This window comes from Nomascus leucogenys, chromosome 9, assembly GCF_006542625.1.
Source record: "Nomascus leucogenys isolate Asia chromosome 9, Asia_NLE_v1, whole genome shotgun sequence".
NCBI classification, from domain to species: Eukaryota; Metazoa; Chordata; class Mammalia; order Primates; family Hylobatidae; genus Nomascus; species Nomascus leucogenys.
The window spans coordinates 2,520,994-2,542,883 of NC_044389.1; the positions used below are offsets into that span (position 1 = coordinate 2,520,994).

The 21,890-nt window shown below is 43.4% G+C and overlaps 1 protein-coding gene across 4 annotated transcripts in view; it reads left to right on the top strand.

The window, feature by feature from the left end:
* The window catches only part of SMAD9 (SMAD family member 9), a 75,197-nt gene that overhangs the window by 48,381 nt on the left and 4,926 nt on the right, over nucleotides 1-21,890 (top strand). For 3 of the 4 annotated variants that reach the window (XM_003270279.4, XM_030818517.1, XM_030818519.1), the window contains 2 exons: nucleotides 5,992-6,213; nucleotides 18,042-18,298. In XM_003270279.4, coding sequence (XP_003270327.1) covers nucleotides 5,992-6,213; nucleotides 18,042-18,298 — 479 coding nt within the window. Of the gene's footprint in view, nucleotides 1-4,360; nucleotides 4,472-5,991; nucleotides 6,214-18,041; nucleotides 18,299-21,890 lie in introns of all 4 variants that reach the window. The other variant, XM_003270278.4, reaches the window with a different exon arrangement.

The following is a 21,890-nucleotide window of genomic DNA, read 5'->3' on the forward strand; positions in this document are numbered from 1 at the left end:
CCTTTTGCTCCTCAGCAAGTTACATAAGCATCTACTATTACATTTATTGCACTATATTATATAATTCCTGTGTGTCTGTTTTCCCCATTAAACAGCGAGCCTTCTTTTTTCTATGTCCAGCACAGAGCCTGAAATGCAGTGGTTGCTCATCAGTTGCTTATTACATAAATTACTACACAGGTGTTTGTTTATTTATTTTTATTTTTAACTTTTTTTTGAGATGGGGTCTTGCTCTGTTACCCAGGTTGGAGTGCAGTGGCATGATCCTGGCTCACTGCAGTCTCTGCCTCCCAGGTTCAAGCAATTCTCCCACCTCAGTCTCCCAAGTAGCTGGGATTACAGGGGCGCACCACCATGCCCAGCTAGTTTTTGCATTTTTAGTAGAGACAGGGTTTCACCGTGTTGGCCAGGCTGGTCTCGAACTCCTGACCTCAGGTGATCTGCCTGCCTCGGCCTCCCAAAGTGCTGGGATTACAGGCGTGAGCCACTGCACCCAGCCCACACAGGCATTAGAACATGGACATGGAGCGCCAGACCATAGGCACAGGTTTTATCGACTCAGTAAATGATGACTGAGCACCTGCTGAGTGTCTGGCACTGGGCCAGTGCTAGAGATGCAGTGATGATTAAGACAGTGTAGTTGTCCCCCCTTATCTGAGGTTTCAGCTACCGGAGGTCAGTTGCAGCCTGAAAATACTGAATGGAAAATTCCAGAAATAAACAATTCCTAAATTTTAAATTGTATGTGGGGATGAAACTTCATGCCATCCTATCCAGGTTCTGAATCATTCCTTTGCCCAGAGCATCCACGTTGTAGATGCTATCCACCTGTGAGTCAATTAGTAGCTGTCTCTGTGATCAGATCAACTGTTGAGGTCACCCTGATTTAATAGTGACCACAGAGTGCAAGAGTAGTGATGCTGGCATATTGTTCTAATTGGTTTACTTTATTATTAGTTACTGTTCCTAATCTCTTACTGTGTTTCATTTATCAATTAAACTTTATCACAGGTATGTATAGGAAAAAAACCATAGTATATGTGGTATTCTGTACTAGCCACAACTTCAGGTATCCACTGGGGGTCTCAGACTGTATCTCTGGTGGAGAAGGGGGGACTACTGTGGGCTCTGACCTTCAGGAGGCAGTGGCTATTGAGAGCCATCACATACAGGTAGCCTGTAGCAGTCCAGGCAAGTGATTATAAGGACTTGAACTAAAACAGGGATATGGGGTTGGAAAGAGGGCAGTGAGTTGGAGGAGGGGGTCCAACAGGACTTACTGTAGGGTGAAGGCAGAGATGCTGGAGGGTAGCTTGAGAGTCATTCACTCAGTGTGGGAGCAGATGATTGAAGTTTTGCAAGTGGCTGAGTTCACTGAGAAAGAAGAAATACAACAGAAAGAGAAGTCATTTGAGGACAGAACCTTGGTTAAGGAACAGGAGGATACTTGTGTTGCAAAATATATATTTACCTAACACACTTCTATGCTACAAAGACTTCCTGTGCTGACTCTGAATTCCTGCGCTGGTTACTCTGACAGGTTGATGTTCTTTTTACTCTTCCCACCCGAGCAGGACAGACACCAACAATGATGCAGAAGCTGGTTAGTTTCTCACCGACGGCACAGCCCTTTTCACTTCAAAGAAAATAATTCTTGTCTGAATGATTAACAGCAAAATGCCAACCTGAGTAACAGACCTATAGATAAACAAGAGTAAAAGGAACCTTTGCGATTTACTGCTTCAGCCTCTAAATTTTTTAAAAAGCTCTATTGAGGTATAATTCACATACCATACAACCACCCATTTCAAGTGTACAATTCAGTGGTTTTTCGTATGTTAATTTTTTTCAAGTAGTGGTGAAATATATCTAACACAAAATTTGTTTAACCATTTTTTTTTTTTTTTTTTGAGATGGAGTTTTGCTCTTGTTGCCCAGGCTGGAGTGCAATGGCGCAATCTCAGCTCACTGCAACCTCCGCCTCCCAGGTACAAGCCATTCTCCTGTCTCAGCCTTCCAACTACCTCGGATTACGGACATGCACCACCACACCCGGCTAATTTTTTTGTATTTAGTAGAGACGGGGTTTCACCATGTTAGGCTGGTCATGAACTCCTGAACTCAGGTGATCCACCCGCCTCGGCCTCCCAAAGTGCTGGGATTATAGGCATGCTCCACTGCACCCAGCCCATTTTAACCATTTTTAAAAGTACAATCTGGCCAGGTGCAGTGGCTCATGCCTGTAATCTCAGCACTTTGGGAGGCTTAGGCAGGCAGATCACTTGAGGTCAGCAGTTTGAGACCAGCCTGGCCAACATGGTGAAACCCCGTCTCTACTAAAAATACAAAAGTTAGCTGGGCGTGGTGGTGCACATCTGTAATTCCAGCTACTTAGGAGACTGAGGCACGAGAATCGCTTGAATCCAGGAGTCGGAGGCTGCAGTGAGCTGAGATCGTGCCACTGCACTCTAGCCTGGGTGAGGACTATTTAAAAAAAAAAAAAGTACCATCTGATGGCATTAGGTGCATTCATAATGTTGTGCAACCATCACCATATCTATTAAATTTTTCATCACCACAAACAGAAACTCCGTACTGATTAAGCAGTAGCTCCCTATTTGCCTACTTCCCCAGCCCCTGGTAAGCTCTATCTACTTTCTGTCTCTCTGAATTTGCCTATTGCAGGTACTTCATATACTAGATTCTTGCAATATTTGCCCCTTTGTGTATGGCTTATTTCACTTAGCCAAGTATTTTCACAGTTTGCGTTGTGGCATATATCGGTAGTTCATCTTTGTGACTCAACGATACCTCATTGTATGGCTATACCACATTTTAAAAAATCAGTTCATTAGCTGTTGGATATTTGGATTGTTCCCACCTTTTGGCTCTAGTAAATAACACCCTGCTTTCAATTCCTTTGGGTATATACCTAGGAGTGGAAGTGCTACATTATGTGGTAATTCTATTTTCAGTCCCCCTTTCTTTAATTTTAATTTTTTAGAGACAGGGCCTTGTTTTGTTACCCAGGCTGGAGTATGGTGGCACAGTCATAGCTCACTGTAACTTCAAACTCCTGGGTTCAAGTGATCCGCCTACCTCAGCCTCTGAGTAGATAGGATTACAGGTACACACCACCATGCCCAGCCAATTTTTTATTTTTTTGGTAGGATGGGGTCTCATCATGTTGCCCAGGCTGGTCTCAAACCCCTGGACTCAGGTGATCCTCCCACTTCAGCCTCCCAAAATGCTAAGATTACAGGTGTGAGCTACTGTGCTCAGCCTGTTCTGTCCCTGGAGTAAATAGACATATTTAGTCAAAGACCTACAAAAAGGCCATCTTGCCTTATAACTTTTTCACCAGAGTTGTAGGAGTCGTAGTCCATTTTCTCACAAGGAAATACCTTATCCATGGTTTCCTAGTATGGTCCATGAACCCTGCATTAGAATTGCCATTGGGGCATGTTAAAATGTACATGGCTACATTCAACGACTGACCTATTGAATCGGAATTGCTAAGGATGGGGCCAGGAATCTGCATTTTTAGCAAGCTCCACTGGCAATTTTTGTGTACCCTTAAGTGTGAGAACTACTTGTGTGGACAATTCGATATAACAAAGGCAGATTGATGCAACCTTTTACGCTGTTGTATTCCACCACGGATGTTAACAAGACCATTCTGAACTAACATTAGACATGCATACTGGAGGAATTGGTTGTTTTGTGCTGAGGTCCTCCATAAAGAGTTTTTCCCGTGCCTCATGAGTTTTTACCGTGTTATGAATTATCATCCACAGAATGCATCCCATTTGCCTAACCATGATCACTGTCCAGTCACAGGACTGACATTTGGGTAGAAGGGCCCTTCTCAGCATGCCTTGGGTACAAGGTTATAATTACGTTTCAGATATCCTGAAGTATCTCAGGGATAGAGCATCCCCGTGGTCATTGTACAATTTGTGACAACATAGAAGCTGAAAATTAAGCTCACTTCAAAGAAGGTTTAGCTTTCCCTGTGTTTCGCAAAAAGCCAGATCACAGACTATTCTGCTATGAGAAAAGCTAGGAGAACAGGTTCTGCATTTGAAAGTCTTGCCCTGAAGTCATTAGAACTCAATGATAACTCAAAAGTCGGAGGGAAAATGAATTGACCCTTTAGTGAGGCTCTCAGAACAACCAGTTTCTTCTGTAGGGTACTCACAATGTCACTTCAGAAGAGCCTTGTTACATTAATATGGTCTCTCTGTAGGAGTAGCACTGTCCACCAAGCTCAGGAGTTTAATGGCAAAAGATGTCGGATCCAACTGTCGTTGTGTGGTTTATCAATTTGACAATTCCTTTGTTCTACTGCTTTTTTTAGTTGACACACCACCCCTGCCTTATCATGCCACAGAAGCCTCTGAGACCCAGAGTGGCCAACCTGTAGATGCCACAGCTGATAGACATTTAGTGCTATCGATACCAAATGGAGGTAAATTGCAGATGAACAGTGAAATGTAGCTATTTTCCAAAAGTATTTCCTATTACCCCCAAACAAAGCAACTCAAAAAAGAAAACCAGAAATGTACTGGCCTGCTGTTTTGCATGTGTTTTAAGAGGCAAATGGGATGGCTTTGCATTTTAACTTTGACATTCCTCAGTACAATAGAATTAATGTTTTATTTATCATCCTCATTACGAGAATAAGTTAACTTTTTATTTTAACTTAGCATGTAGAAGTTTGTAGTTCTTGATGTTAAGTATGGAGTTGGGAACTCAAGAAGTTAGGGATTTTATTCTATTTGTGTTTTTACTATATGTTTATAGTGGTGTCTTTCAGTTGGCCAGGGAGGTACTTGTAGAAATATACATAAATGAGGTTTTTACAAAATTTTATTTGCATCTTATAATAGTCTAGATAAGTTGCTCGACTTTAATGTTCATATAAACCACGTTGTGATCTTGCATAAATGCAGATTTTTATTCTGTAGATCTTACAGTGGGGTCCAAGGATCTACATTGTTAAGCTTCCGTGTAATGCAGAGGCTATACTGTTTCATGAGCCAGATCTTGAGTAGAGAGGTTCTAAAGAAGCATACCATTTGAAATACTCCAAGTGAATATTTTATAAGCTAAGATCCTTTTGTAAGAGAAATAATAACCCCCAAATTTATCTGTTTCATAAATTTATATTTAGTGCATATAGGAACACACTCTAGATGCAAGAATGACAAAGATGTTCAAGGAAGAGAAAGGTAATAATAATCAATAGAAAGGCAGAGAAAGGGTGTGGGTGGCAAAGGAAGAAGGAACGCTGAACTTTGGTTAGTTACAGGAAAGTGACTAAACTTTATGTTGGGTGTGAAAACATTCATGGGTTTCCTGATGAAATATCCAGCTCTCTTTAAATGTTTTTTTTTTTTCCATGCATAACTAGATATCCACAAAGCAGAATGTGAGCCCCTCTATGTGGAAGCTTTTTTTTTTCTTTAAGTAATTTAATGTCCTATTCAGCATTATTGATTTGCTTTTTATCATAGTCAAACTATTCTTTTCCATCTCTGGTTTGTTAGAAAATGATACCTTTTGCCACAAGGATTCAAGTGGGCACAGTAACAGCAACATGCCATCTTTCAGATGTTTCTGAAAGAAGAGGTGACCTGCCAGCTTCCTTTGAGCTGTGCTTGCTTTAGGGCTGACAGTTTTTTTACGTTCATCTGTTCATGTCATGTTTTCCCTGGTCCCTTCATAACCAATACACATGTTTATAAATGCTCTAGCCTTGGAAGATGAACAAGGACCATGGGCTCTACATCTCAGGTGTGCTAGTGAAATGAGCCAGCCCCAAGCAGCTCCCATGAGAGCTACAGGTTCTAAAAGATTGCAGTGGCATGCTTGGTCTTGCGGCTGACTTTCTGGTGAAAAGCATTAACTAAGTTTCCTGGTGGAATCATGAACTACACAGCCCAGGTATGACAGTAGCCATGTGCTCTCTGGTTTGTTTTCTTCCAGACTTTCGACCAGTTTGTTACGAGGAGCCCCAGCACTGGTGCTCGGTCGCCTACTACGAACTGAACAACCGAGTTGGGGAGACATTCCAGGCTTCCTCCCGAAGTGTGCTCATAGATGGGTTCACCGACCCTTCGAATAACAGGAACAGATTCTGTCTTGGACTTCTTTCTAACGTAAACAGAAACTCAACAATAGAAAATACCAGGAGACATATAGGAAAGGGTAAGAGCAAAGATGTCATTCCTTTAGTCATCCAGCCAAAATTTAGATGGTCATGTGTGTAGAAGTGCACATGACCACCCTCACATGTTGGTCATGTGCCCCTGTGGAAGGACCCCAGGGCAGTGAGCTCTGAGATAGCTCTGACATTACCACTGGGGAAAGCACATGGGTTGTCAGGGTCTTAGTCCCTCTGCCTCTAACCTCGTCATGCCACCTTCTAGGGGTGGCATGGAGTGGGGATTGTGAAGACAAGCAAGATGATAAATATGAAGAAAGCCAGATGAAATTATTAAATAGAAGTGTTATGCATTATTTTTCATTTCCCTAAAACATACAAACTAGGATCATTTCTGAAGAACAGGAATTCTGACTGGATGATTATTTGTATCAGGTGAAGTTCCCTTTGGAGACTTAGCACCTAGGTAGTTAGAAAGAATGACTGATTTATGTCTGGAAGCCTTTGGCATGTGATTGGGGCTCTCCTGTGTGCAGGCTGATTGGGTACAAGTCATACTGGTCTCTTTTCTGACCAGTGATGCTTTTGAAGCCCATCTCATTGGTCTGAGTGATGGTAGCAAATCCCAGCCGAGTGTGTGGTCTGGCTGAGGATCTTTAAATTATTTTCTTTTCTATTGGAATAGTTGGTATCTTCGAGTGATACCATGCAGTCATGGATGTAAAGAATCTTCAGTCATTTGACCTTTTCTCTCTCCATCCAGCACTCAAGCCACCTCGGGAAAGGAGCCTGAGCCTTTTCTTTCAAATTTCCAGGGGAGATTCATTGTTCCATTTGGTGATGCATTCTGATATTCTTCCTAACATAACTTCAAAATGTCTCCTGTTGGAGTAAACCTAAAAGCCATTGTTTAGAAACAGGTTGAAATCATTCATTGATGTTGACTCTTAATGGAGACAGTTACTTTATGTTTATTTATATTCTGTCTCCATAGTGGCTCTGAGGCAACTTACGAGAAACCATTTTGCAGTGAAATGATAAATGAAAAATAGAAAATCAGAAACGGGTTGAGGGGAGGGGAGAAGAAGCCAGATATGTCATCCATAAGGGTTAGCATTGTTAACCAAACTAAGCAGGGTCGGGCCTGGTTAGTACTTGGATGGGAGAATGCCTGACCTCCTGGGAATGCAGCCCAGTAGGTCTCAGCCTTATTTCACCTCACCCCTATTCAAGATGGAGTTGCTCTGGTTCAAACATCTCTGACACAGATTGCTGGAGAAGATGGTGGTAATTTTACTCTAGGTTTCCTGACAAGGAGGGAAGAAATGAAAAACTCACTCTGGAATGTAATTTTTATCCCAAAGGGGGAAGATAGCCATTCCTCAAAGGAAATAATCTTGGAATTAATTCCTAAACAAGTTTCTTGAGCATGGCTTTACTTTCAAATGATTTTTAGAAGAACCTTCAGTGAACTCGCAAGGCAAAACATTAACACATAACTTTGTGAAGCAGTTTCTTGAGGAGCTTTGCAGATTGGTCTGCATGTTCAATTTCTGCTGGTGCCAGTGGATCCAAAGACAGGATTAAAATATTAAAGGAGTGCTGAATGTGTTCTAGGAACCTGTCTGCAAGTCGCTTCTTCAAGGTGCTCCTGCTGAGGACATGGAGAGTCTGTGGTAGTCTGTTTCGTTGCTATAAAGGAATACCCGAGACTGGGTAATTTATAAAAAAAAAAGAGGTTTATTTGGCCCATGGGTCTACAGGCTGTACTGCAGCACATGTGCTGGCATGTGCTTCTGGTAAGGGCTTTAGGAAGCTTCTAATCATTGTGTAAGGCAAAGGAGAGCCTGTGTGTCACCTGGGAAGAGACAGAAAGAGAGAGAAGGGAGGGAGGTGCTGGGCTCTTTTTAACAAACCGATCTGGCAGGAACTAACAGAGTGAGAATCCACTCATTACCTCAAGGAGGGCACCAAGCAGATCATAAGAGATCCTTCTGTGTGACCCAGACACCTCCTACCAAGCCCCACCTCCAATATCGAGAATCAGATTTTGATGTGAGGTTTGGAGGATTCAAGTATCCCAATTATATCAGTAGCTCCTGTGTTGTTGACTGAGAGATCATCTTTAGGGTTAAGAAGCCACATGAGCAAGAGCCGGGACTGATGACCTGTTCCACAAACTGGAGCACCTGATAGTGCTCCCCTCGATGCAAGGGTACTCACTGTCACATGGTCCGAAGGCAAAGTTACAGTTTTCTCAGAGCTGCTTAGGAATTACTCCAATGTGGAAAAAAATTTTTTTTTTTAGACATGCCACAAGCCTTGCCATAAAGCATGGTGGAAAAAAGTGTTGGCTTGGGAGATTTTAAAGCAAGGGCAGTCGGTCTTCTGTGAGATCACAGGATTCTCTCTCAGATGCTGCCATGGGTTATCTGGTTCTGAGCAGCATGGCTTCCAGGAGCACCAGCCTGAGTGAGTTAGCTGCAAAATGCATTCCTAGGCTAGCAAATGAGTTAACTTGCTCTGTGGAGTTAATTAACAGACATTAGATTTTAGTGATACGCGTTCATCTCACAAGTACTTACTGAGCACCAACTCTCAGCCATACTGGACACTAGGGACGCAACAGTAGAAAAAAGACAATGACCAGACTTCCTGGATTACTTACTGCTGGGGAAAGACAGACACGAAATACAACATATAGTATGTCCAATAGAGAAACACAAAGCAGGGGAAGAGAATGGAGACTTTAAACCAGCGTAACCAGGGAAGGCCTTCCTGAAAAAGTGACATTTGAGCAGATGTTACCGGAAAGGTGTCCCGATCCAGACCCCAAGAGAAGATTCTTGGAACTCACACAATAAAGAATTTGGGGTGAGTCCATAGAGTAAACTGAAAGCAAGTTTATTAGAGAAGTGAAGAAACAAAAGAATGGCTACTCCACAGGCAGAGCAGCAGCATGGGCTGTTCGACTGATAACATAGTTATTTCTTGATTATATGCTAAACAAAGGGTTGATTTTTTCATGAGTTTTCTGGGAAAGGGGTGGAGATTTCCTGGAGCTGAGGGTTCGTTTCCTTTTTAGACTGTATAGGAACCTGCTGGGCATGGCCATGGCATCTGTAAACTGTCGTGGTGCTGGTGGGAGTGTCTTCTAGCATGCTGATGCGTTATAATTAGCATATAATGAGCAGTGAGGATGACCAGAGGTCACTTTCATGCCATCTTGGTTTGGGTGGGTTTTGGCTGGCTTCTTTATGGCACTCTGTTTTACCAGCAGGGTCTTTGTGACCTTTATCTTGTGCCAACCTCCTATGTCATTCTGTGACTAAGAATTCCTAGCATCCTGGGATTGCAGCCCAGTAGGTCTCCACCTTGTTTTACACGATGGAATTGCTCTGGTTCAAATGGCTGTGACAGAGAGAGCAAGGAAGTCAGTGTTCGTGGAGCCTGAACCAGTCTGTCAGGTTACATTTTAGAGCTCCCTGGCTGAGGTGAGGGTCCATTCAAATTGTTGCGGGGCCTTCAAATTTTATTTTTGGTTTACAATATGATCTGACTTTACACTTTTGAAAAGATTGCCTGGCTGTTCTATTGAGATTAATTAGACGGTGATGGGCAAGGATGGAAGATTTTTTTTTTTTTTGAGATGGGAGTCTTGCTCTGTCACCCAGGCTGGAGTGCAGTGAAACGATCTCAGCTTACTGCAACCTCCGCCTCCAGGGTTCAAGCGATTCTCCTGTCTCAGCCTCCTGAGTAGCTGAGATTACAGGCGCACACTACCACACCCAGCTAATTTTTGTATTTTTAGTAGAGAAAGGGTTTCTTCATGTTGGCCAGGCTGGTCTCAAACTCCTGACCTCAGATGATCCCCTGCCTCAGCCTCCCAAAGTGCTGGGATTACAGGTGTAAGCCACTGCACCTGGCCTGAATATATCATTTTTAAAAATTCTTTTTAGTGGCCAGACACGGTGGCTCACGCCTGTAATCCCAGCACTTTGGGAGGCCGAGGCAGTCAGGTCACCTGAGGTTGGGAGTTCGAGACCAGCCTGGCCAACATAGTGAAACTCCGTCTGTACTAAAAATACAAAATATTAGCCGGGTGTGGTGGCAGGTGCCTGTAATACCAGCTACGCGGGAGGCTGAGGCAGGAGAATCACTTGAACCCAGGAGGCGGAGGTTGCAGTGAGCCAAGATCGCGCCATTGCACTCCAGCCTGCGCGACAGTGCGAGACTCCACCTCAAAAAAAAAAAAATTCTTTTTATTATAGTTAATGATGAGCCATTCCCCTACCCAGTAGATATCAATTAGCCTTCACGCCATTTCTGGCTTGTATTCCTTGTGACTTAAATTAGCTAAGATGGCTGGCCTTGCTAAAGGAAGGTCATGTTGCCACCCTGTCAGCAGTGAGTGCATTTTGAGTTTTGTTTTCTCTAGTGGTGATGATGGGTCCTCATTTACCCCACTTACCATCTAATGGGTATGTCCCTGAGGTAGAGGGGCTGGTAGAAAGCATTTATTTGTAGCCACGCAGCAGTTAACTGGTACAAAGGGATTGAACCTATGACTTTGACCTCACTGGCAAGATGCTTTAAATAGCTACTGACAGTTAGCACTAGCATACCAAAAGCTACCACGTAAATGTCAAAGGCAATACCTTGGGCAGCCTGGAACATCGCATTCCAGTGTGGGACCTATCCGTATTCTTCCTTAGAAACTAGGCAGACCACTTGAACTCTCTACAATTACATATCAAATAATAATATGATGATGATAGCTACCCCCATTGATTACCTAATATGTAAGAGACGCTGGTGGCCCGGAGCGGTGGCTCACGCCTGTAAGCCCAGCACTTTGGGAGGACGAGGTGGGCAGATCACGAGGTCAGAAGATCGAGACCCTCCTGGCTAACACAGTGAAACCCCATCTCTACTAAAAAATACAAAAAAAATTAGCTGGGTGTGGTGGCAGGTGCCTGTAGTCCCAGCTACTCGGGAGGCTGAGGCAGGAGAGTGGTGTGAACCCAGGAGGCAGAGCTTGCAGTGAGCCGAGATGGTGCCACTGCACTCCAGCCTGGGCGACAGAGCGAGACTCTATCTCAAAAAAAAAAAAAAAGATAAAAAAATTTCTCCCTTTGTGGGAGAAAAAAAATGATAACATTAACCCTGGTTATTGAACTTTCTGAGATAGATAAAGCATATCCTGAAAATAATTATCACATATTCCAAATCATTGCATTGTTTTGGAAATTGGGTTTTTTTAAACCATTTTATGAATGTTTATTTTCTTGTATATCTCAAGTTCTGTGTAATTCTAGTAATTCTTCTTGTTTTATGAAAGGAATTATCCTGACATAAGGATTTCACCAGTCAGCAACTTGCAGAGGTGTTACCGGAAAGGGGTCCTGACCCAGACCCCAAAAGAGGGTTCTTAGATCTCTCACAAGAAAGAATTTAAGGCGAATCCATAGAGTAAAGTGAAGGCAAGTTTATTAAGAGAGGAAAGGAATAAAGAATGGCTACTCCATGGACAAAGCAGCCACCAGGGCTACTGGTTGCCCATTTTTATGATTATTTCTTTTTTTTCTTTTTTTTTTTTTTTTTTTGAGATGGAGTTTCGCTCTTGTTGCCCTGGCTGGAGTGCAATGGCACAATCTCGGCTCACCTCAACCTCCGCCTCCCGGGTTCAAGCGATTCTCCTGCCTCAGCCTCCCGAGTAGCTGGGATTACAGGCGTGTGCCACCATGCCCAGCTAATTTTGTATTTTTAGTAGAGATGGGGTTTCTCCATATTGCTCAGGCTGGTCTTGAACTCCCGACCTCAGGCAGTCCACCCGCCTCGGCTTCCCAAAGTGCTGGGATTACAGGCGTGAGCCACCGTGCCTGGCTGGTTATTTCTTGATTATATGCTAAACAATGGGTAGATTATTCATGCCTCCCCTTTTTAGACCATATAGGGTAACTTCCTGATGTTACCATGTTCGCCATGGCATTTGTAAATTGTCATGGCACTGGTGGGAGTATAGTAGTGAGAATGACCAGAGGTCACTGTCATCGCCATCTTGGTTTTGGCCACCTTCTTTATTGCAGCCTGTTTCATCAGCAAGGTCTTTATGACCTGTATCTTGTGCCAACCTCCTATCTTGTCCTATGAGTTAGAATGCCTGCCCGTCTGGGAATGCAGCCCAGTAGGTCTTAGCCTTATTTTACCCAGCTCCTACTCAAGACAGAGTCACTGTGGTTCAAACGCCTTGGGCAGAGGGTCTGCATGTCCAGGTGGTATTTGGGTTGCTTCCTTTCCCAATGGATTTCATTTCCCTGTCTCAAAATAATCCTTTTGTTCTGCCTCTGAACACGTGTAAGGCTTCTCATCTTAAAAAAAGCAAAACCTAAAAAATATCTTAACATAGGATACAATGTCACACTGTTAGTCATTAAACTTGATGTTGCAGAATACTTAATATCCTGAGAAAATGTTTACAATATATTATTAACTGAAAACAAGTTTTAAAACATCCTGTAGAGTATGATCCCAATTTTCTTCTTAAAAATGCACATGGCTGAGCATGGTGGCTCACACCTATAATCCCGGCACCTTGGGAGGTCAAGGTGGGTGGATCGCTTGAGCCTAGGAGTTCATGACCAGGTGGGCAGCATGGTGAGACCCTGTCTCTACAAAAAAATACGAAGAAGTTAGCTGAGTATGGCAGCATGCATCTGTAGCCCCAACTAGTCAGGAGGCTGTCTCGAAAACACACAAAAAAGACTGAAGGATATATAGTAGATGCTAGCTTTGATTATTTCTGGGCTGTGGATTTATGGCTGATTTTTCTTTTCTGTCTGTATTTTCTAAATTTTCTGTAGTGGGTTTTCTTGATCCTGTGTGGATGGGGTGGGCATGGTGTGTAAGGGTGATCTGGAAGGCAGCAGCAGTGGTGAGGGAGACACCCCACAGTGCAGCCCAGGCAGAGTGGCCGCGTGTTTGAGTGACAGTATGGGACATGCCGTGTAGTAGAGTTGGACCCAAACAAGTTTGTTCATCGTGTTGTCCTGAGAAACTTGGTCATCAGGGACAGTCTTGGAGGACCAGCCTTGCTATCAGCCCAGAGGTGACTTTGTGTGAGTTAGGAAAAGGTGCCTCTTCCTCAAGAGAAATTACTGCCATCTGCTGGGAAAGGATTGTAATAATTACACAAAGCTCTGAAGACTAGGAGGCAAACCCTGGTTTGCAGTGGTTGTGTAATAATGCATAACGGTAGGCACAATCCTGTGGAGGACCTGCCTCCATCCTCTGAACTAGGCCCTGGTGTGGATCTGGAAATCTGCATTTTTATATTATTAGTATTTTTTTTTACCACCCATTAAAACTTTTTTATTGTGGGAAATTTCAAATAGGAAAACAGAGAGGGGAATATAAAACGTCTTCGTCTTACTATCTCCAGCTTCAATAAAGATTCACATTCTGTGCCATCCTTTTTCATCTATCACTCTACAGTATTTTTGCTAGAATATTTTAGAGCAAATCTCAGGCTTCATATCCTTTTTCCCATCTATTGGAGTTTATATAAGGAATAATACCATTATTACACTCAGAAATATATATATTTTCTTAAAGCTTCTAAAATAGCTGTGCAGAAGAAAAGGCAACAAAGGCAAGGGGAAGATTAATTACAAACTCGAGAGGAGGTGTTGCGCTTGTGCTGGGACATTTAGGTTTTGTCCTAAGAGGAGTGGAGAGGCTTCGGCATCTTCTGTGCAGGACACTCTGCCTTTTATGGTGATCTTTTTGCCTCCCTCCTGGTAAGGAGGGTATCCCTGCACCTTCCTTCTACTTTGGGACACCAACTTCTTCCTCCGTTAGTAGGTTCCAGAGATTGGCACAGTCTCACCAGCCTGCCCAACCTGCCCTCTTTCCAGTCATTTCCTGTCACTCAAGACAACAGAAGAGGATTAAAAGAGGACACACTTTTGTAGTTCGACCCAGCAAACCCAAATTAAACCCCAGGTTCTTCTGGTCCTCATTAACCGCAACACAGGACTTCACACTCCCTGATCCCATAAAAAGTGGGTGGCAATCACACACAAATGGAAAGTTCAGATAAAGAAAGACACGGCCCAAGCAGATACAGAGCCCAAGATGTGGGTGGAACTTGCTTGAGGGCCGCATTGCCAGCGTTCTCTTTATGGTCTCAGGCAGTACTTCCTTTGGGGCATTTATTCCTTATTGCTAGGAGTTAGAACAGGCTGCAGGATTGTAACACTAGCTTTTCCTTACACTTCTAATGCTACTTAATTACAATAATGAACATATTAATGGCATACTTGATTGCAACAATAATAGGTGTGATGTCTCTTTTAAGCATTTCATACAGAACTGTCAGAATGTAGGCTGCAGTAAAATCTGGACATGTTCATGCTTTTCCTGTACCGTTTTAAAGGAATATCACAGGCTAGGCGTGGTGGCTCATGCCTGTAATCTCAGCACTTTGGGAGGCCGAGGCAGGTGGATCACCTGAGGTCAGGAGTTCGAGACCAGCCTGCCCAACATGGCGAAACCCCACCTCTACTAAAAATACAAAAAATTAGCCAGGTGTGGTGGCAGGCGCCTGTAATCCCAGCTACTCGGGAGGCTGAGACAGGAGAATCGCTTGTACCCGGAGGCAGAGGTTGCAGTGAGCCGAGATTGCACCACTGCACTCCAGACTGGGCGACAAGAGGGTAACTCCATCTCAAACAAACAAACAAACAAACAAAAAAAGTGCAGGTCACCCGGCCTCAGCCTGGACCTGCTGAAGTAGTGTTCTGTTTTAATAAGCCCTGCAAGTGGTCTTAGTGCAAGCTAAGGTTTAAGAACCACTGCTCTACTCTGTGGTGATCTTGAATCTGACACTAGCGTTTAAAGCTACTATTCTGGCCCACCAAATGGATGCAAATAACATTGTTGGCCTACTTGACTCCTCCTCAGATGCTGGGGTCTCTAGCCAGCATCTGGCCTCCCTCACCCTGAGGCTGGGTTCCACCCTTTCCTGGTGTTTCTGGGCAGGCCCTGCATGCTGGTCCCATTGGCTCTGCTCTTCTCTCTCTGGATGCTAGACGACTGCCTACCTGCCCAGGCTCTTCTCTGCGCTGGTAGCTTTGCCAAAGTGGACTGTGGTTGCAGATGACCTGAACAGGATTGAAAACCAACCCCTAAAGATAGATAACAGACTCAGATAACAAAAAAATCGTATTTATCTTATGTAATAGGTTTTGAGAGGATTACATATTTGAAGGTCATTCCATTCACATACCGACTTAATCCTTAGCAGCTCCACTCTGGCTCCTTCACCTGCTTTCCCTCTTGAAAAAACCTCTGCCCACCCCCACAAGGCAGGCCTTTCCCCTTTGGAGCCCACAGGGGTTGTTGTAGGAGGCGGTGTTTGCATTTTGCCCTGGCCTGGGGTTCTCTTTATGATCGTGAGGGTCCAGCCAAGTAACTCTCCCAGCCAGTTAGGACCATCCTTCTGCCCCCTGGCACCACCACCTAGGCCCTGGGGCCCAAGGCCATTCAGAAGAGTGAATGACAGTGATGAGATAGAGGAGGGAGGGGAAGGCTGAGGGAAGCGGAGGAGGGGAGCCAGTCTCTGGCTGAGGAAGAGGAGAGGCAGTGACAGGACAGTCGTGGCCTGGATATCCAGGGCTGTGCTTTAGCTGTGTGACCCTGGCTCAGTTTCTTCAGAGTGATGTGGTTGGGATACTTACTACTCAAAATTGTTCTTTTCTAAAATCTTATTAAGGGAAAAGGAAACAATAAATATGGTGGGATGTAATCACATGTAATGCAGAACTGCCTCACATGCTACTTAGGACCTGACAAAGAAACTCCCAGCAGCTACGTCAGTAATGTTTGCTAGATTCAGAGTCATGCACATGGGGCCCTGAGCAGCCCTAGAAGCTGTGAGTTCTGTTCTTTAAAAGTTTCACAATTTCATTTTGAGGAGACCCCAAATATATAAGTATATTCTGGATTGTTTCTACAAACACCTTTTAACTGCACAGTGATCATATGTATAATCACATTGACTTCTAGTGCTGGAGACTTTTTTCCCCATCAAAAGTGGGAGTAAAATTGTCCTGATATTTAATATTCACTAGACTAGAATTTCTTCATTTTTGTCTAACATCAGTCCCTTGCTGTACATTTATATTAAATCTCAAACCCAGACATTTAGAGGGAAAGGATCAACTGAAATTTAATTTAGAATGGAAATCAGCATGAGCAGCAACATTCTCAGGATGCTTTTCTTTTTTTTTCTTTTTGGACTCTCACTCAGTCGCCCAGTCTGGAGGTGCAGTAGTGGCGTGATCTCGGCTCACTGCAGCCTCCGCCTCCCAAGTAGCTGGGATTACAAGCATGTGTCACCACGTTCAGCTAATTTTTGTATTTTTTAGTAGAGAGAGGGTTTCACCATATTGGCCAGGCTAGACTCGAGCTCCTGATCTCAAGGGATTCACCTACCTTGACCTCCTAAAGCGCTGGGATTGCAGGCGTGAGCACCCAGCCTCAAGATGCTCTTTTGAACTTTAATTCCAAGAATATTAGATAAAGTGATACAGGCTATATTTTGCTTATGAGTTTTTATATTACTGTATCTGAAAATGTAGAAATTTCACTGTTCACAAATAAAAATAGACATTATTTATATGCTTTATATTAGTGGATGATAAACTTAAATGAAATAGGTCTCTGAGGTATTTGTTAAGAGAAACAGATTTATAAGTGTTGGTAAATTTTTTAAGTGTCTTTTATTGTTTCCCCTGAGGTGGGTTTAATATGTGCACTTAAGTAACATTTTCATGATATTAACTGTGTCCAGTTTTAAATTTTAAAATTTGTGGGCTGGGTGTGGTGGCTCATGCCTGTAATCCCAGCACTTTGGGAGGCTGAGGCGGGTGGATCACTTGAGGTCGGGAGTTTGAGACCAGCCTGGCCAACATGGTGAAACCCCGTCTCTACTAAAAAACAAAAATTAGCCAGCTGTGGTGGTGGGCACCTGTAATCCCAGCTACTCGGGAGGCTGAGACAGGAGAATCACCTGAGCCTGGGAGGCGGAGATTGCAGTGAGCCGAAATTGTGCCACTGCACTCCAGCCTAGGCGACAGAGTGAGACTCTGTCTCAAAAAAAATAAAAAATAAAATTTGTGTATGTACATGAAGGATTATTTGATTTTTTTGCGTGATATATTCACTTCATTTCTAATATCATAAAACCTTATTTTTGGAACAAATAAACAGGAGTGATGGGAGGAATAGTCTATGAGACCTTACTGACTGGTTCTTGGGAGTGATTGTTAACATGGGTTGCAATCCACTTTTATTTTTTTATTTTTATTTATTTATTTTTTTGAGATGACATCTCGCTCTGTCACCCAGGCTGGAGTTCAGTGGCGCTACCTTGGCTCACTGCAACCTCTGCCTCCCAGGTTCAAGCAATTCTCCTGCCTCAGCCTCCCGAGTAGCTGGGATTACAGGTGCCCACCACCATGCCTGGTTAACTTTTGTATTTTTAGTAGAGAAGGGGTTTCACCATGTTGGCCAGGCTAGTCTTGAACTCCTGACCTCAAATGATCTGCCCACCTCGGTCTTCCAAAGTGCTGGGATTACAGGCGTGAGCCACCGCGCCCAGCCGCGATCCACTTTTAAATGGATTTGTGGAAAAAGCACAGATTATAATTAAACTAGGTGGCATTTAGGTCACACATCTCATTCATCTGATCAGTGATCTGACAATGAACCTGACGGGAGAGTCACATCTCCTAGGGTTTCAGGAATCAGTGGGAGAGGCATGCTATGAAAGGGCGTGTGAAGGAAGGCTGTGTTTTTGTGTCTGCAGGTGTGCACTTGTACTACGTCGGGGGAGAGGTGTATGCCGAGTGCGTGAGTGACAGCAGCATCTTTGTGCAGAGCCGGAACTGCAACTATCAACACGGCTTCCACCCAGCTACCGTCTGCAAGATCCCCAGCGGCTGCAGCCTCAAGGTCTTCAACAACCAGCTCTTCGCTCAGCTCCTGGCCCAGTCAGTTCACCACGGCTTTGAGGTCGTGTATGAACTGACCAAGATGTGCACTATCCGGATGAGTTTTGTTAAGGTAAGGAGTGCTTGCTATCACATTATAAACTGTTCAGCGAAAAACAAAACAAGAAAGCACCCTGACTGCTGTGGCAGTTCTGTGGTCAATTCAGATAGACAAAACCAATTTTTTTTTTTTTTTGAGTTGGAGTTTCACTCTGTCACACAGGCTGGAGTGCAGTGGCATGATCTTGGCTCACTGCAACCTCTGCCTCCTGGATTCAAGCAATTTTCCTACTCAGCCTCCCGAGTAGCTAGGACTATAAGGCATGCACCACCACACTTGGCTGATTTCTGTATTTTTAGTAGAGACAGGGTTTCACCATATTGGCCAGAGTGGTCTTGAACTCCTGACCTTGTGATCCGCCCACCTTGGCCTCCCAAAGTGCTGGAATTACAGGCATGAACCACCACGCCCGGCCCAGAACCAATTTTTTTGAGTTCTATTGTTTTTAGGAGGAGTTCCTCTTTGAGTATAAACTGTCTTGTTTAGCAATTATATGAAAATTCTTACACATTACTTTTGAGGAAAAACAAGGTGTCTATCTGATTGTTTTTAATGCAGATGATAAAGTAACAACAGTAATTTTACAGGACTAGTGCAACAGAGATTTTTCCATCCTTCGAATTGCCAAGCACTATTATCAGCCAGTGAATGTTGGTGAATTTACCTGAATTCAGTAAGATACTCTCCTTACTCTTAGAAAGCATACAGGCACATGGAGGAGATAATGTTTATGAATAAGCTACAAAAATAGGCAGGATTGGTTCTAATACAAGATAATAAATTAAGTAGTGTTATAAAGGTATAAACAATTTGGAATAGAAACATGAGGCGAGTGTGATTAATTCTGAGAGTAGTATATGTTCTGTTGATGAATATTTGTTGAATTTCTCATATTGAATCTTATTAAGGTTGCTATGAAGGCTGGAGAACCAAGGAAGTTTCTTAGTGGGAAGGAAAAACAACTGGGTTTGTATATGGAAGCAAAAGCCTTCAGTTTCATCACCTGCTATTTTATCTGTTGCAAAGTACTCGCAAATCAGTCTAATATTTCAAAATCTGGGCTTATCAAAGTATCGGGGTATGTGTGACAGTTTTCATACTGCCATGATTCCATCCAAGGAATCAGCATGGCTTGTTCCAGGCATTTTTTTCAAAGTAAATTTTATTAGCACTTTAAAATTACCGTGACAAATAATTTTTCTATACTCAAATTATGTTTTTATTGTTTATCATTTTAGTAATTATTTAAAAAGTAAGAACAATATAGTTTCCAATTTTAAAAAAACAGCTGCTTGAAATTATTTCTCTTTCATGGTGACAAAGCAGTTTCATTCAAATTTAGTGTTTTAAAAGCATATATTATAAAGTTATATTAACAAATAACTTTGAAATCTTTTCAAATGTTCTGTTGCTTTAGAAATGGCAGAGGGCATCATTTGAATCATACAGTTTTTTTTTTTTTTCCAGGTCTGTGTTTTTAAAATTAGGATGAAATGCCAATATCTCATAGGTAATTATTTCACTCTAATTAAATATAAGCTTATATAGAAATCTGATTTTCCTAATAACTAGATACATTGCTCAGATAGGCAGCATTTACATTCATAAAGCCACACAATTGACACAGAAGACAAACTGTTCCTAATACTGCAGGAACTTTTAAAATAAATACATAGTAAATATAACTATAGATCATTTTTTTTAAACATTTGAGATGAGCAGCTGTAGTCACCACTGGGCTAATGGATCAGATCTCTTTAAGGTTTCTTTCAGCTCTGATTTTTACTGATTCTAGGACTCATTCAGTCAGTCAACAAATGTTTATTGAGCACCTGCCATGTGCAGGCCAGGCATGTGGGACATACCAATGTTTACTCACAGATCTCTGCCCTCAGGGAACCAGTATTCTGGGAAGGAGAGACGGATAATAAACAACAGCCAAAACACAGAAGAAGGATGGAAAGAGAAAGTCCGGGGGCAGGGTGAAGGGAATTGGGGCATGGGGGCAGTGGAGTCATCTGCACATCAGGGTGGGCCTCACTGAAAAGGTGACAGGTCAGCAGAGATTGGAAGGAGACGTGGAGCTAGGCCCAGGGACCCCTGGAGGAAGAGCAGACAGGCCAGCGTGGCTGGGGCCTAATGAGCGGGGGGAGTGAGATGAGCGCAGCCGCAGGGAACCGCAGCAAGGCCTCCTGAGCCACTGCTAGGAGTTTAGCGGTCACTCTAAGGAGGGGGCGAGCTTTTGCAGGGCTCAGAGCAGAGCATTTTCATGGTCTAACTTCTATTCTTAAAGGATTGCCCTGCCTGCTGTGTGGAGGATAGATATTATACAGGCAAAGTTGCAAGTAGGGAAACCAGTTAGGAGGCTGTTGTAATATTCAGGTGAGAGTCGCCCTCACCTGGAGGGATCCAGTACAGCTGTGAGAAGTGGAAGGATTCTGAATTGTGAAGGCGGATCAGGCGTGGGAGAAAAAGAGGAAGATGAAGTTAGTTGCCTTCAATCAATATGGAGAAGACGCAGGTGTATTGAGATGGCTGTCGCATTCAAGTGGAGTTGCTGAGTAGCCAGTTTGATGTAAGAGTCTGGATTCGGGGAGAGAGGTTTGGGCTTGAAATACAAATTTGGGAGTTGTCTGCAAAGGGATCGTATTTAATTCTCTAAGTCTGGGTGAGAACACCAAAGGTTTGAGTTTAAACTGAGAAGGGCCGGGCGTGGTGGCTTATGCCTGTAATCTCAGCACTTTGGGAGGCTAAGGTGGGTGGATCGCTTGAGGTCAGGAGTTCAAGACTAGCCTGGCCAACATGGCAAAAGGCAAAACTCCATCTCTACTAAACATACAAAAATTAGCCAGGCGTGGTGGCACGTGCCTGTAATCTCAGCACTTGGGAGGCCGAGGCAGGAGAATCGCTTGAACCTCGGAGGCAGAGGTTGCAGTGAGCTGAGATGGCACCATTGCACTCCAGCCTGGGTGACAGAGCCAGACTCCATCTCAAAAAAATTAAAATAAAATAAATAAGAAAGGGGTCTCTAGGACTGAGCCCTGGGACACTTCAACATTTAAAGATGGGACAGAAGGGACAGAATCAGCAAAGAAAACAGAAAGACCAACCACTGAGGTAGTAATAAGACCAAGAAGTGTGGTGCTTTGGAAGCCAAGAAAAGACAGTGCATTGATGAGAGGATGTGATGAACTAAATCAAATGCTGCCCACGTAACGCAAAGGCTGAGAGCTGATCATTCATTTTAACAATGTGAAGGCCTTTTTTGATCTTGACAAGAAAAGTTTTGTTGGCGGCTGGGGTGAAATGATGATCAGAATGGATTTAAGAGAGAATGGAAGGAGACAAATTGAGACGGCTAGTATGGATGACTCTTCTGAGGGTTTTTGCCAGAAAGGGGATAAAAACATAGGGCAGTAGCTGTTGGGGGTGGAGAAGTATTTTGAAGTTGGAAGATATTTCAGTGTGTTTCTATGTTGACGGGAATGATATGGTAGACGCAAAAGATTGCAGGAGAGAAGGGGAAGATTTGCTGGAATCATGTCTCTGGGAAGGCAGGTCTGAGAGTGCATCAATGGGTGGACCAGCTTATTTGGAAACACAA